The sequence below is a fragment of the Diachasmimorpha longicaudata genome, chromosome 2 (genome assembly GCF_034640455.1).
Source record: "Diachasmimorpha longicaudata isolate KC_UGA_2023 chromosome 2, iyDiaLong2, whole genome shotgun sequence".
Lineage (NCBI taxonomy): Eukaryota > Metazoa > Arthropoda > Insecta > Hymenoptera > Braconidae > Diachasmimorpha > Diachasmimorpha longicaudata.
The window spans coordinates 5,128,287-5,144,529 of NC_087226.1; the positions used below are offsets into that span (position 1 = coordinate 5,128,287).

A 16,243-nucleotide genomic window follows, 5' to 3' on the forward strand; every position below is an offset into this window, starting at 1 on the left:
TGTCTCGTAATTGCGATAATTCTCCTCTCCTCCGTCGCGCCCTTATTATATGTAAAGTCGGCAACGAACCCCTTTCCTTTCCACCCCCAAAGTCTCAAGACCTCGGTATTTCTGGACTCGTCCCAGCAGCCGTTCGCAAGCGTCACTGGTACACGTTACATACTCCAATATATAAGTAAAACGTGAGCACAAATACATACGCAACTATGAGCCGGAGACATTTGGTATGAGAAACGCGTAGCTACGCAGAAAGACCGTAGCTCAACTTGGTGGTACATCCCACCCCTCTCGTCCCTCACCAACCAAGCGAAGGTAGGTAATCCTCTTGGGGGCGTGAGTTACAGCCTCCGTCCCTCGCCTTTTCCTCCCGCTGTTCGCCCTTTTTCCATTCTCCCTCTCGCTTCAGTGCGATACTTCTCTCTTTTCATTTTAAAAACCCGAGGGTTGTTGGAAAGATGGAAAGTAACATGAAGAAAGTTTCGAGTTGATGGGTAAAGGGAAAACTCACGAAGAGCGAGAAGAACAACATTGGTCTGCCCAATAAACCGCTATTCTACTTAAAAAAAAAAAATTCTTGTGACTTGTGATACCAAATTCAGAGTTTTCGATAGGGAATGTTGGGACAGCAGAGGATTTAGGACCCATAACTAAATAATTATTATTCAGGAATGAGGGGTAAAACGAGATAAGTCGACTCATATCTGAGTCGAGTTTTCGTGAAATATCTCGGAATTGAAGAGAGATAGCGAATTTTTTATAATAACATTTATTATAGCCCTCAATTCGTTCCACAAAAAAGGTTCTGATAAAAATTTTGCTATGTGTCCTAGATTCTGAGATATTCATCAAAAACTGGGCAATAAGCGAATGCGCCTCATCGCGTTTGACCACTGAATTGTAAAATAATTATAAATTTCAGTGAAATGCGAACAAATTTTCAATATTTCTCAGGACAAATTTTGAACTACTTCATTGCCTAAATAACGCATTAAACGAATTCCTGAAATAGTTTGGCAGATAAGAATCGCTAGCTATTATTATCTTGCGGCTGTTGCAAATAAAAAATAATAATTGTACATAAAAAATAAAAGTTCAACATTCTATATCAAGAAAGCGGTTCTGTTTCCACTTAAAATAGAAAAATTGGCAGAAAGAGAGAGAGGGAGAGAGAAGATGTTGTCTTGTACCAACGCTAGATTTCCATTATTCACCTCTAATTAATAACTTGTGTTGTAAAATACAAAATATAGCCGAGAGTTAACGAGGAAAATGAAGGCATATGGTGCTTTAAAGCTCTCCACAGTATAAGGAATGTGTGTTTAAGGAGAAGGGGGTGGAGAAAGGCTTCTGAGGGGGGTTGGGGAGGAGGAGGGGGAGCTTCCACAGCGGGCGCTGAGTATACCTTCCGGCCATGACGTAATGCCCGTCCCCCATAAATACGTGAAATGGGCGAACACCCCCGTAAACTTACTTAGTGCGAAATATAAGGGTAACGAGGGCCAGCTGTAAGACTGGTTGAGTCTCACTTGAGTTTTCTGAGGGTATTCGCTCGCCGAGAACACGCCGACTGTTTCCGTTTGATCGATATTTGAAAGAGTCGAACGGAATGAGAATGTTTCCGGAGGGGTCTTTGATATCTGAGGTTCCGCCGACGATGAATGGATTTTGCGGTTTCGCGATGAGATATTCAATGAAAAAGTGATGACTAAATTCGGAATTTGAGATTTTAAAAGCCCAACTCTGGATATTTTAGGGTACAATAATCTCTCACGAGACCATTTAATTTTAATATTTCGAGAATGGATAATTAAAAATCAGATTTTTAACATTTTAAATAGAGGTAGAAAATTTAAGATGTTGGAAAAATTGATTGATTGATTTTGCGTTCATGAATAATTACATATTTCAAACTTTTTGATTCAAATATTTCAAATAATTAAGACTTTTATGAAAAGTCTTCAAATCAGTTAAAATTATTTGTAAAAATGTTCTTTTATTAAGACACTTCATTGCGAAGACAATTTTATTATTAAAATTCATGAAAAACATTTGTTGCAAACGAACGAATATCACCTGAATATGTTTAAAAAGATTTTAATTCATTGCAAATTCAAACAATACTTAATTCAATGTTTTGATTATGATAAATTTCAACAGAAATCAGAATATTGGACTACAAATCTATTGGCTCATTGTGTCCAAAGTACCCCAAGTCCATATGTCCACAAATCATTGACAATTGCATTTTTCAACAAATTCTGGAATTTATCAAGATTTCCTACACAAGTGACTGTCTTTCACTTGACTTCATCCATTATTTTTACCAACAAATAAACTTAAAATTTTGCTCTCATTCTTTATCGCATCTCGAATGGTCAGAGACATCCATTCCACCATTTCTCTCTCTTCTCCGAGTAAAAAAACATATTCCCAAAAAAATGTCTAAATCTTCATTCCCAATACCATTTCATGGTACCGATCACCACTTTATCAAAGACTATAATTTATTTCCTTCCAGAAAGTTCGATTTACATCGTCTCAATGTTTCTGGAGTTTTTCTCATTCAGTCGATGAAAGGGTAGTGAGGGAGAAATGGGCGATGGTTACAGTTGCCAAGTCTAATAAGAACAGCCAATACGTTGATTGCTGCTAGGGGTGCCTTTGGAATAACTCTCGTCTCTCGCGGTTCGCAAAATCCAATGCCAAGCCTCCCTCTGTCTTCGAGAATTGGAAGGGGAATGATAAAGATAGCACATACGAGTCAAACTGAGACCAGATCATACACGGAAACCAATCAAATCAAAGTAAGTGAATTGGCGAGGGTATCCGCCAAGCTCCACGAGACTCACCGCACGAATATATCTTCATGTAGAGCTCGTGGCATTATTGAAGTTCCTAGGGCTTGCAGTTCTAAGATTATTGGGGGGCAGCGTATATGCATCATTTTCTTTTGGAGGTCTCCCTGGTGGGTGCCTCATAGACGTCGTTAGCTTCGAATTTTATGAGATGAGCGATGATAATTCGCGGAAGGGGATTTTAACGAAACGCAGGAGCTGCTGTGAAGATTCAAAAAGAAATTTGTTCTGAAATTTCAAAGGTTTTCGGGTTAAAATTTTGAAAGGTTCGGTCTAAGACTTTTGATTTTTTTATATGAGACTTCCACGGGTTTCCAAATTTTTTCTGTCTTAATTTGGGTTTCAGTATTGAATTTTCAGGTCCAGAAGTGTCCAAATCAGTTTTTAAGGTCCCAAAATGAAATTGAGTAGCTTCTATTTAAGACTTTCGAGGAATTGCAGGAGGACTATTATGTCAAACATCAGTATTTTAGTCTTTGAGAGGATTTAAACAGCTTGAGACTTCAAAATCAGAACTTTGGACTCTCAGAAAACTTAATTCGACATTTCAAGTTTAATTTTGAGACTTCTAAGTTTAATTACCAAACTTTGGAGGGTTAAACTGCATCTTCCACTATCCCATTCAAAATTAATAATATTACACCTGAACATAGAATTTTTAAAAGCTGTAACACGAGGTATTCAAGTTCTGAAATGAAACTTTCAAGTTTTAAACTGAGACCCCAAATTACTAATCCAAAACTTTAAAGTTGTACTGAGAAATTCCAAGAATACGCTTTATTTTACAACTCTGCCATTAGTCTCGGGTTTATGAAGTCCTGGCTTTTGATTGTGACCTGGAGATTTTCCCCTTAACCGCCACCAAAAATTCCTAGAAAACGTGAAACTCTCGTTAGTTCTTTTCTTCACACTCATCAACATTTTTCCAACAATTGTGCGTTAAAATGCAAACCTCCATCTTCCCCGAATCCTCGAGAGTTATCCTCCCTAAGACATATATCACGTGAGTAAACGTTGAACGAAAAACGCCCGGTATTTCTCAAGAAATGCCCAAGAGGTAGGGAAATATTTTTCCCGAGCTCACTCGTTGGATGTACTGGGCTCCTCCTCCCCCACTGCCACTATTTCCTTACCCTTCGCACACTCCTTTGCATTCCATTTCACTGTCTCTCCGTTGAGAGTATCTTTCCCGGCCCTTTTGTAGTTTACATTTTCACGCTGCTTCGTGAGAGGTATGCATAGAGACCCCTTGCCATTCTACACCCTTATCCATCTACCGGATGATACCCATTCCATGAGTTTAGCATTAAATTCAGTCAGCCCCTTGGTTCAACAGCTACGCACACTTATTTTTCAACCTCTCACTTCATTCATTTAATATTTTCTTCATTTCACTCTAGAAAAATAAATTACTCCTCAACAGCTACGTTTAACCTTGAGTTTCTTAGTAATCTTCGTCTCTCGTCATACGATGAACAAAAAAACTGTTAAATGAATGGTGAAAATTTTATTTTTTTCTGCACTTCACAAGCAAAAAAAAAATTCTTATCGATGTAATAGAGTGTCTTATAGATTCTTGTAGCGATTAGCAACAGACAACATCTTTTCGCAAGATAAATCTTCCGGCCAGTCAGTCTCAAGTGGAGCAAATTCAATTCCACGAATGAGAATTCGGATGAACTTCAATACCGATCATCAACTTTTGAAATTATTCCGAATTATTTCACTTAAAAAATTTCAAATTCGAAAAATTAGGACAATAATGAAATTTTGTTTGTCAAGGTCATGGCTATCAAGATAATTAAATCATCCAACAGAACTGGAATATTTGTAAAGGTCTACCTTGGAGAAATATTTTTAGAAAAAAACATTTTTCTATTAAGCATATCAACCCATGGCTAAAATGAATTTTTTTCTCAGCCCATAAACAGCATACGGTTCCAAGAATCGCATGTTCACCCCTGAACATCTTCGGATCACGATGCTGAGGCGATTTTCAAGTAGACCCATTATTTTTTCCTCCCAGTAAAAATTTTTCGCATCATATCACCCTAAAATTTCGATACGATCCCTCCATCAAAAATTCAAGAAGTCAGAGAGCGCTTGGATTCCGAGTGTAATAAGACGTTAAAAAACCGCGATATATAACCATTTAAAGGAAAAAAATAAGCCCCCCGTTCCGTCACATTTTCTACTTTGCTGAGACGTATGGGGGTGGCTTAATTGGGGGAAGCCCTCCTCCTTTATTTATAACTTCGGGAAGTCTGTAGAATCACGTGGCCCTCGGGAGGTACCTCTCCCGTTCCAAAAGAGTCGACGAGCCCAGAAAGAAGAGCAAGAGAGAGAGAGAGACAGTGAGAAGGGGAGGGGGAGGGAGATGGAAAACGGGTATAACTGGGGGGTTGACAAATAACCCTTATAAACGTAGCGCCATAACTTGAGCCCCGCACCCCGAAAACGCGGGCATGACAACTTGGAATGAGAATCATGGTAGGAGCCAGTGAGAGAATGGAGAATGAGTAGCATGAGAACGGTCGGAGGAAAAACCCGAGATGAGGAATACAGCCAGTTGGCCCCCAGGCCACTTGATTAGAGGAGGTGGTGCATTTACTCCAAACCCAAGGGAAATGCTCGTATTTTTTCAAGCCAAAATGATTTAAAGTTCGAACATCACGAGGGCAACTTCAATTTGCATAGAACATGTGAATATTTGACGTGCAGTGCAGTCCTTTTCCGCTGCATGCTGGCGCAGCATGGAAAATTGTCCGGATAATGTCGTAAGGTATTTGTGGGATGTTATAAAATATGACAGCATCGCAAATGAATGCCATTAAATTTCCGCATAATGTCGTAAGTCGTCTGCATAATGTCTTAACGTATTCGTGGAATATCATGAAATATGACAGCATCGCAAATGAATATCCCTAAATTTCCGCATAATGTCGTAGACCGCCTGCGTAATGTCGTAAGGTAGTCGAGGGATGTCATGAAATGTGACAGCATCGCAAATGAATGCCATTAAATTTCCGCATGATGTCGTAGGTCGTCCGTATAATGTCGGAACATCTCCGTGTAATGTCGCATTGTGCAGAAATATTGCGCGTGCATGTCGTGCCGAGTTTGTACAATGTCGTGACGAAAAAAGTAATGATATGCACTAGTCCTCGCTTTCTAATTATATAGTTTGACAATTATATGTTTAAAAAATTGATTGTTAACAACTGTATGGGATATGATGGTCACGGGAATGACTCACCGAGCGTCATGGGTACCTCTCCAGCTTCGAAAACGATTGTAGAAAAAGCCCGAGATGAGGGATACGGCCGGTTGGGCGCCGGGCCACTTGATTACGTCGTGATAATAAATATGTCTGATATCCACTCCACTATTTCCTCGGTTTGGCCACTGTTATATCCTTTACATTTTGTATGAATCCAGCCACTGCCAATAAAAGATCGTTGGGGCTGATATGATTGTAAATATGACGCGTTTATTGCGCCGAATGATTCGTGGAGGTCGTAGGCGTGATGAAAATGTGGGTAAAGCTGGGACTGTGTGCGGCATGAATCGAATGGATTTGCAGGTTCATCTGTCGATTGGGTATGCCTGGCAACGCAATCACGAATCATTCGGACCGCTCACGTTTACGTCCATCCAATTGTTCATCATCTAGTTGCCCCCCCCCCCCCTCCCTTCTTCACAGTTATTTTTGTTTTTTCTTTGTTCGAGAATTTTATGACTCCATTTCGGACGTGCTTTATCATGCCGATGGTTAATGGGCTCAATCCGGTTAATATTCAGAGGCTTATGATTTCTGGGATTGATGAGAAGTTTTTTTTTATTCAGAATTTTGAATGTATGGAATTATCCTGGGACATGATTAGTGCAAGTGGTGTCAGAATTTGAGGAGAATTCATACAATTCGTCGTAAGAGTCACTAGAGGTCCCGAAATATCCAAAAAAAAATAATTTAAAAAATTGTGAATGAAGAGATTTTAAATATTCACGTACATTAACTTTAAAAGCCACATGGAGAAAAAACTTATCCATTTACTTCGGAGAAATATCCATTTTTTCAAAATTGAATTTCTCTAGTCTAGTCACTACCAAGAGGGACCAAGTTAGAGGTAAATTACGATAATCATATTACTCTAGAAAATGAGTATTTTCTACGTGATCCTAAGCGAACTCTATTAATAATTATTCAGTTTTTCTGAATTTCTGATTTTCTTGGGGGAAGAATTTTGATAAATTATTGAATGCTCATAATTATTGCAGGAGTTCCCTCAAAGCTATAAATCATGTGATCATGTTCTAGAGAAATATAATTGTCACAATTTAAACCCAATCAAAATTGTCAGGGAGTTACTCAATTTCCGAAATAATGGGTTGAAAAAATAAAAATTTCCCTGACGTAAATGGACATTTGGCAGAAATAATGTTGTTTCTCAGTGCAAAGGCTTTTTTCAAAAAAGTCATTAAGAAGTTTTTACCCTTTTTATCAAATTACGATAATTCATTCTGGCACATGAAGTACAAAATGCAAGATGCCAAGTGGCAAGTGAGTGTGTGCTACTCGTGAACCAGCGGGGTCCACAGGGTAGATATTGTACGAAAGTGAGACCAAGTAAAAGCAATGCCAGTATAGAGGTGAAACGAGCGTTTTACGAGGCAGTAACGGCCGATAAGGCGAACTTGCGCTACCTTTTCCCCACCCCGATGGGGCTTATTCCACTACAGCACCCAAGTGGCTGTTCAACTACCTATATCCCAGTCACTGGGTACTTTTCTCCTTTCCACATTGACTCTCAACATTTTGGTTGTACTCGGCTTTTTCCTGATGCACTTGTTCCTTTTTCATTGAAATATTTTATTTTCATCACGGACTCTTCACTCTAATTTATAAGAAACGTTACATTCTTTTGATGTGAATTCTTCGTTAATTGATACTCTTAATTAGCCATTGGTTATCGCCCGGAGGGAGTTGGTATTCAACAGTGCGCGAATTAAGCTTCCAGTTTTGGAACGTCAATTATTTTTGGCTATACCTTTGGTACAGGAATGGAATTCGAAGGCCAATTAATTTGAAAAGTTGTCGCGAGGTACTGGACACAGTTATATATCGGCTTGATTAAAACTAAATGCCCGAATGCTTTGGTGATGTATATGCGGAGAGAAAAATTGTTGTAAAATTTTCACACGGGGAAATTTATGTGACATTGTTTGAGAAATATTGCCAACTTTGTTGATGTATTGACGTCCTACGATGCCCATTTCTTTAAGACATTTCCGTACAATGTCGCATTATTTACGCATAATGTCGGGCCAATTGCGCGTAATGTCGGACGATTGACGCATAATGTCGGACGTTTTACGCATAATGTCCCACGTTTTACGCATAATGTCGAACCGTTTACGCATAATGATGTCAGATTTCAGTTTAAAGTTGGAATATTTCCGCATAATGTCGCCCAGTATCGGCACAATGTCGTGTATCACGTAACCCCAATAATAATATTCTCGTCATCATTATTTATTTCAGGTGCAAATGGCTTACGCAGACGCGGCCGACAGACATACACACGTTATCAAACATTGGAACTGGAGAAAGAATTTCACACGAATCACTACCTCACAAGGCGGAGGCGGATCGAAATGGCACACGCACTATGTTTGACGGAAAGACAAATAAAAATATGGTTTCAAAATCGGCGAATGAAGCTGAAGAAGGAGATACAGGCGATTAAGGAATTAAATGAACAAGAAAAACAGGCACAAGCGCAAAAAGCAGCAGCAGCGGCGGCCGTTGCCCATCAACAAGGGGGTGGAGGACCCGACGGGGGTAACTAGGGGTACGCCCTTCACCGGAGTCCCCCTGATCACTCAAATGCCAATCCACACCATCCACTGCTAGCACCACAATGTACACAGCTATATTAAGGTGAGTTTTTATGAAACAATCGTGATGAACAAATTGTTATTGATTAATTTATAGTTGTTCCATCTTAATCCCCTCGTACGTCTATTTTCCAAGACATTTATCACTTTTTAATTGCAACCGTGAAGAATTAATGAACCGTTCAGGTGAAGACTCGCAAATGAACACATAAACTTGTCGAGATTCTGAATAATTCAAGACACCGTCGTCGTCAATATAATTCCACATCGATCGGAACTATCGTAGTTAGTTTGTTAATTAAGTATCGCAAGAAAGATCGATCAATAACAATTATGAAAGATAGTCTATAATATTTAATTTTTCAATTTTTGTTCATGAAATTGAAGAAATATTTGTTAAGCTGCTCTACGCTTGGGAACCCTTTTGAATTTCTAATTATCTGGTCAACGAGATCTTTCTCAAACATGCGGTAATGGAACTTCATGTTAATCTATTTCATCCGGAATATCTCCGCAATTTTTTCAATTTACAGAATAAATATTTCGGTTTAGAATCAATCTATTTTTAGTTCGATTTTTTTTCTTAGGATTGAACCGTCATTTAGCCGACGGCATCCTCGGTCGGAATCAAATCCTTTCAACATTATTTGCTGGTATTTTATTGACAATTAAACAATTAATAGACATTTTGGTTAATGTATTACGCTGCTCTTCATTAAATTATAATTTGTTACCGAACGGAACGGTAATTTTTACCAACAAATTTCGTACGTGTGCCTGAGCCAACAAAATACACCGATAAATGTTCAAGAAAAATGGCAGAACTCGTAGTTTTTCAATCGATTATTTTATCTCCTGGGAAATTTTACGTAGCAATATCATAATTTTTCATGAACGATTCAGATAAAATTGCGGGACTTTCAGAAAAAATCCCGTACACTGAGAGAAATATTCCGTAAAAATTACGGAACTCCTAGTTACCTCAGCGATTGCGGAATTTCCTGGAAATTTTACCCGATACTAATTCGTAATTTTCTACAGACGATTTAGACAATAATTATGGTATGTTCAGGAAAAAATCAGTGACGGTTCCGTAACATTAGCGACCATCTTACCTCGCTCCCAAATCACACAAAGACACATAATTTTTATTAAATATTTCTCTTCGTATTGACTGACTCGACTAACAGGATCAGTCGAACAACCGATCTCCGTATTTGTCGTACGTGAATTTAACCTGGCAGAATTGTACTTTACGATTATTTTTCGATGACTCCGGTCCGTTAAACTTGAAATTCTCATGAATCTCAAACCACGATTATAACTCCATTTACCCGACGGTACACACGGCACACTGTATCAAACCCATACGTCAACGTGACATGGATTGGTCAGGGGAGGGCAATTTACCCCCCGCTGAAAGTCCATGGCTGTACGCACTGTAATTCCTTGTTTATTCGACACAAGTTATTTATCGTAGCGCGTCGAGTCATGCGGCCGCCGGCAAAGAGCGGAAAAAAAATTTACTCCGATCCATCTGCATATCCCAAGTACCCATCCAGTACTCGGCAGTGCCTTCTCATTCACCATCTCCAAAGATATCTTTCGACGGTATATCTAATGAGGCTAAACCGCGCGCAAGCGTGTGCCTTCATAATTCTCTAAGTTATTCCATTCGCGTGCGCGGGCACGCCTGCATTTAACACGTACCTAAAAAGAGATAGTTCTCTTCGCCCGACGGTTCGTTATATGTTTAACGCTAAAATGTTACAGCTTCGTGATTCAAATCGGACTTTACTACTTCACTGTACTCGATTGCATCGTGTGAGCCGAGAGGTTTTGGCGAACCACAATCTCGGGGATTGGCTGAAAAATGGCGGAACCTGAAAAGAGTCAAATTGTTCTTGAACCCTGACTCAATTCCTGAAAAAGAAAATTTTAATCTTCAAGTATAGTTTGTGTGCGTTTGAACATTTTGTGAATATGGATTTTTGAAAAAGTCTTTTTGCCTAAAATTTGGAATTTGTAGTAATGGAAGAGCGAGAGAGCCTTTCCAGGCGGTTAAAATTAAATTGCAGACCTGGTAATTATGTTCGGGTATGAGATTATTATTCAATAAGCCGTCTGGAGTGAATGTCAATGAAGATTATTAACATTTGGGGTTATTAAAAATTATTTGGTTTATAAAGTTTCAATTTGAAGGTTCCAATAAGGCAACTTAATGTCACAATTTTTTTAACGTGAAATGAATATCTTAAAGACATTTTCATAAGTTACTGAGTTTTTTTCATATGTTTGTGGATAAATGCAACATCAATTCTCTAACACACATGAAAAATTATTTGCTAACGAATACTTTGAACCGAATCAGAAATTAATTCATCAAATTTCAACTTTTTGCAGTTGAATCTGTGCAATAAAATTATCCAAAAAAATCTTCTCATTCAGAACTTATCAATTTACCACGGGTTCAGGGCTTTAAAGACATGGTACGTGTTTCCCGAATAAATGAAAAAAAATCGAGTTTTTAAGAGCTCATAACTTTCGTTTGTTCTATGCATCGCGTGCCCCTAGCTCGTATTTTATTATTTATCATCTGAACTGCGCGCCACATCTATTCGAATTTTTAAATAAATATAATCTATTAAAAACATGCCGACAATTGTAACAACCCCCGATTAACCCGCGACATAATTTAACTCCTATTATTTCCCGAGTTTTACTTCAAAGTTTTTCATCCCCAATTGCAGAATAAAATATATTTTTTCGTAGATGTTCCTCGCAGAATACCAATACACGCGCATCACCACTCATCAAAAACACAAGCGTCACGGTCGAACTGGGCCCATCACTCCCCCAAACGTTTGTTTTTCCAAATAAAATCCAAGTCCCCACAAATCGCCGGAGGGACATTAATCAACACTTTGTGGTGCACGATTCGTTTATCAAATTTACGATCGTTACTCGCGATCTCACCGCAAGATCTACCTTGAGTACATCCGCATCACGCAACGCACAAAAACTCACGCCCGTGACTTGTACTCTGGTTTCTTTATTTCATTTCTTTCTACACTCCACCCCAAACCCTCTGGTGACTCGTGAACGAGGGAAGAGAAGGGAGGCAAAAAGTGAAACGTCCGACTTTTTTATGAGACTCATTGCTACCCTTCGTACGACATCAAGGAAATACCGGGGAATGTTTTTACGGTCGATGTTTTTTTTTTTGGGGGGGGGGAGGGGAATCTTCGTCAGGATGCAGTGCAGGTAAAGAGAAATTTTCATAGTCGCCAATTGTCGATCCTTCTCGATCCTTCCGTGTTGACCGTAGCTGTTTACAAAAAATAGTTTCACTCGATGTTGCATGGGACACGGTCATAAAAAAAGGTCCTGGGGCTTTCCGCACTTTCCCTTTTTACAATTCAAGCGAGGAATGGCGCCAATTTTTATTTATCGCCGTTAGAATATGTCAATGTGAATGGATAGCACTAAAAAATTAGTTTTTTTTAGTATGAAGGATCCACACGGAACCATATGAACTTGCGTTTATTCATTTTGATTTAAGGAACTGCTCCATTAATTTAATAATGTAATCCTTAAGTCATTAAAGTAATTTTGTAGGTCAAAATAATTAATAATTGTAGGAAAACTATTTATCCATAAAGATAAAAATTATTACGGAAAATTTGGCAAAACGAAATATTATCCCTTAGTGGAATTAAATTTCGTACATCTGGAGGTTTTTTTTCTGTTGCAAAGAGAGAAATATTTCACAACCGTTTTCTGAAAATTTTTCAGTTGTAATCGTAACTTCATGCCAATCCCGAAACATTTAAAAATTAATATGTGTTAATAAATTTTTATTTTAGATCAAAAGAATTATATTCTATCGCATAAGAGGTTTTACCCCGCCAGTATTTTTTATGCAGATAAAAACAAAAATTTTAGACTCGTTGGTAAGGCGCACTTTCTCCCTTCCTTTTGTCACTCGTCGGTCGAAAATTTCTCCTCAACGGGCCCAATCACAGTCAGTCGGAAGTCCCTTTTATCCCCCAGATGTTTTCAGAAATAACGACAGTTGCCGTCGGTATCTCATACGAGTTGCCAGCGAAAAGTGATGAGAGGGAAGCCATTAAAAAACGTTTGTGAAAAAACGAGTTGTAAGAAAAATTAAACTCCAACGATTTGTGAGCCTCCAAAATCTGGTTAAATATTTTCTTTTTTATTTATCAGACCCCTGTCACGCCAACTCTATTCTTAGTCCTGAAAAGACAACATTCATGAACGCAATGTGATAAATCGTTGAGAAGAGTTTCCAGGTCGGTTGAGACATTGTGCGAGCATGTATGGAACGGCAGTGCCATCGCGATAACTATTAACTATATAAATCCATACAGTTTCAATCTTACCGTGATCTTATGCAGATGGAGAACGATTTCGTACCGTTGATTTTATGGAAATTCACTGAGTTGGCATGACAGCGTTACTCTATAGCTTCCGGGTTAGGACTGCGGAATGAGCGATGTTTTGAGGTATTCCACGATGAAGGACGAAAAATACTGAAATTGGATTGAAATTTATTCGAGTTGACTGTCATGTACTTTAGCATGAATTCATTCGGAGATGACGAGAGTCGGATTTCTCAAGTTTTTTACATATTACATAAGATATTGATATTTTCGAATACGAAAAACGTGAGCGGATTGGACTCCCCAAAGAACAAAAAAAACAAATTACAGCCAAATTTTAGAGTCGATTATTGGGACAAAGTTCCCAAGTCTATAGAGAGAAATATTCAAGAAAAATTACGTCTTTTCCATAATTCTGGAGTGAAGTACAGTTGTCGGGAATTTTACGGAACTGCCAGGGATTTTCTCCTGGAAGTTCCATAATTTTCGACTGAATCGATCGTGAAAAATTGCGATACTGTCGCATAAAATTTCCCGATCGATTCAGTAACCGGTGAACAAAGTACGAGCTCCATAATTTTTACGGAATATTTCTCGTCGTGTGCGGGAGAGATTGAGAAAAATACTTCCACTAATTATCTTGAAGTTTTAGGGCATAATTTAGTACAAAATCACTGGTGAAGTGATTACATTCAAGATGAACTGTCCAGCCCCTAGGGTCAGAAGTCAGATATTTCTTGCCTAATTAATCTCAATTAGATAACTAATATCTGATTTCAATAGCGATAAACTCTGAGTATTTACCCAACTTCCAGCCTCATAATCCTGGCAATGCTTATGAACTTTTGACCCCTCCTACTGACGAATATTTCTTTCTCATGCCTGTAAATCCTCGATGCTTATGCATTCTCATCATTACCGATGAAATCATGTTGATGGAATGTCCCAACTTTCATTCCTCCATAACTTACCTGAGACAAAAATGACTCAATTCGAACGATAAATTCTCCCTCATGACTGCGAAATAAGTCACGAAGAAATAATTTCAACCTCCCGCTACTGAATTCCTCAACCCCGCAGATCCCACCCCCACCACCATTCCCCCAACTCCTCTCTTCCCCCCAAAAATAATTCATAATCCCCTGTACTGAAAGAAAAAATTATTTTTTCTAAATATCCATTTACTTCAAGAAAGTATTTTTTTTCAATCCTTTATTTCTGAAATCGAGTGACTCCCTGATTCTAATTCGGTTTGAATTGCGTCAATTATATTGTTCTAGAATATCAGTATGTAATTACAACTTTGAGAGAGCTGCTGCAACAATTATGAGCATTAAATACTTCATCGAAATTCTTCCCTCAAGAAAATCCCGAATGGAGCAAAACTAAATAATTATTTCATTCCGGGTCACGCAAAAAATACTCATCTTCTAGAATAATATCATTATCGTAATTTAAACCTCACTCGGCCCCCTTGACAGTGATTAGACCTGAGAAATAAAAATAAATACTCCTCTCAAGTAAATGGATATTTATCAAAAATAAGTTCTCCGTGTGTCACGAAAAAATTCATAATTCCGCTCGTCAGACCCTCTCCTCCCAATCGAAATGATTAAATCACCTCCAATTGATTCATCAATCGTCCAGAATCCCGCAGATCTTGAAAAATATCGAGTCCCGTAGCACGCCATCTACCCCAGGACATCCTGAATTGACTCATCACTTCGAAAAAACCTCAACTCGTCTCAATAAAATCTCAGATGAAGCATTCCCCATCCAAGAAATTTCCAGTGTAATACACGATATAACCAGAATAATGTACACAGTACACATCTGGTGATCGGCTTGTGCAATCTTGGGTAACAGGCAATTCCGGAGATAACAACCCCGTTTAAAAGCGTATATATGCACTTGGTACATCAGAATAGTAAGCAATCGATTGGCACAAGTCGCGGATCGTACATAGCCACTGGGCAAAAGACTCAACAACGATCTAAGAGCGTTCATTCGCACGTAATACCTGTAATTCTCGTTTGTCTGCTGTGCCGGCGGCTGATTTCTTCGTCTCCTACCCCAGCAAACACCAACTCCTTGGACTGATACTCCCTAGTGGACACCACCTCTCGTTTCATTCGCGATTGCTCTATTCTAGAGAAAAAAAAATTCCATTAAAAAAAAAGAACAGATGCCATTCTGCTATTGCGATCAAAGGGTTGATCCTGGTCTTACTAAATTTGGTCGTTGGCATTTTATAATTCACCGACATCGTAGAGCCAGTGCTCGGATGAACCAAATTAATGCGAAGCTCGTGCAAACGGGGAGGATGATGCAGTGCAAAAATATTCTTCTTGCCCTTGCCAGCACATGTTTTGGTTATCGTCGGATATTCCTGTCCCAAGATCCAGTCGCCATTGATGTGTTTGCGAGAGTTCTTGAAGAATTCAGGGATGATTATGTAGGGACTGGTCGCTTCATGGTCTGGGATGTTAAGGGATGGGAAAGTTCCTTCGGAGGAAGTAAAACTGGTGGGGACTTCCTGTTCATGTAGGACTTCTTATGGTTCTGTAGAATTTTTTAAGGAGTTTTTCACTTAATTTTGCTGCAAATTATTAATTGGATTGACACGAAGAAATATAAAGTTTTAGCATTTTGTCGTTATTTATCCACGAAGGTTCGTAGTGGTGCGATAATTTTCAGACGTTTCTCTCCAGCTTTGTGATTCTTCCTAAAAGTTGAGAAAAATCGCCGAAAGTCCTTTGCGCCGCTTTGACACCTTGTCAGTCATTAAATAAGAACAGAACGCAAAAAACGTCGCATTTTTCGTGCTCAGGCCCATCAGAAATTTACTAGAAAAAGGAAAAATATAAATTTTGACGAAAAGGGTGTAGAAAATCCTTAATTATTTGCGTTTCCTGATGAAACCATAGCCGTCAGTCTCGATAAAAAAGCGGACGTTTTCTCTACGATTTCTTCCACCAATATATTGCAATTTTTTCCGAGGAATCCCCAGACATTTCTCATGTGCTGGTGAATAGTCCCAGTCCCATTGTATTCAAACGAGTATAATTAAATTATTCATAGTAA

At 38.7% G+C, this 16,243-nt stretch overlaps 1 protein-coding gene across 3 annotated transcripts in view; it reads left to right on the forward strand.

Moving 5' to 3' along the window:
* Window positions 1–16,243, forward strand: part of LOC135172635 (homeotic protein ultrabithorax) — a 145,952-nt gene that overhangs the window by 106,251 nt on the left and 23,458 nt on the right. For 2 of the 3 annotated variants that reach the window (XM_064138832.1, XM_064138830.1), the window contains one exon: window positions 8,398–8,796. In XM_064138832.1, the coding sequence (XP_063994902.1) occupies window positions 8,398–8,705 (308 nt within the window). In that variant the 3' untranslated portion in view covers window positions 8,706–8,796. Of the gene's footprint in view, window positions 1–8,397; window positions 8,797–10,526; window positions 10,818–16,243 lie in introns of those variants that run through there. The other variant, XM_064138831.1, reaches the window with a different exon arrangement.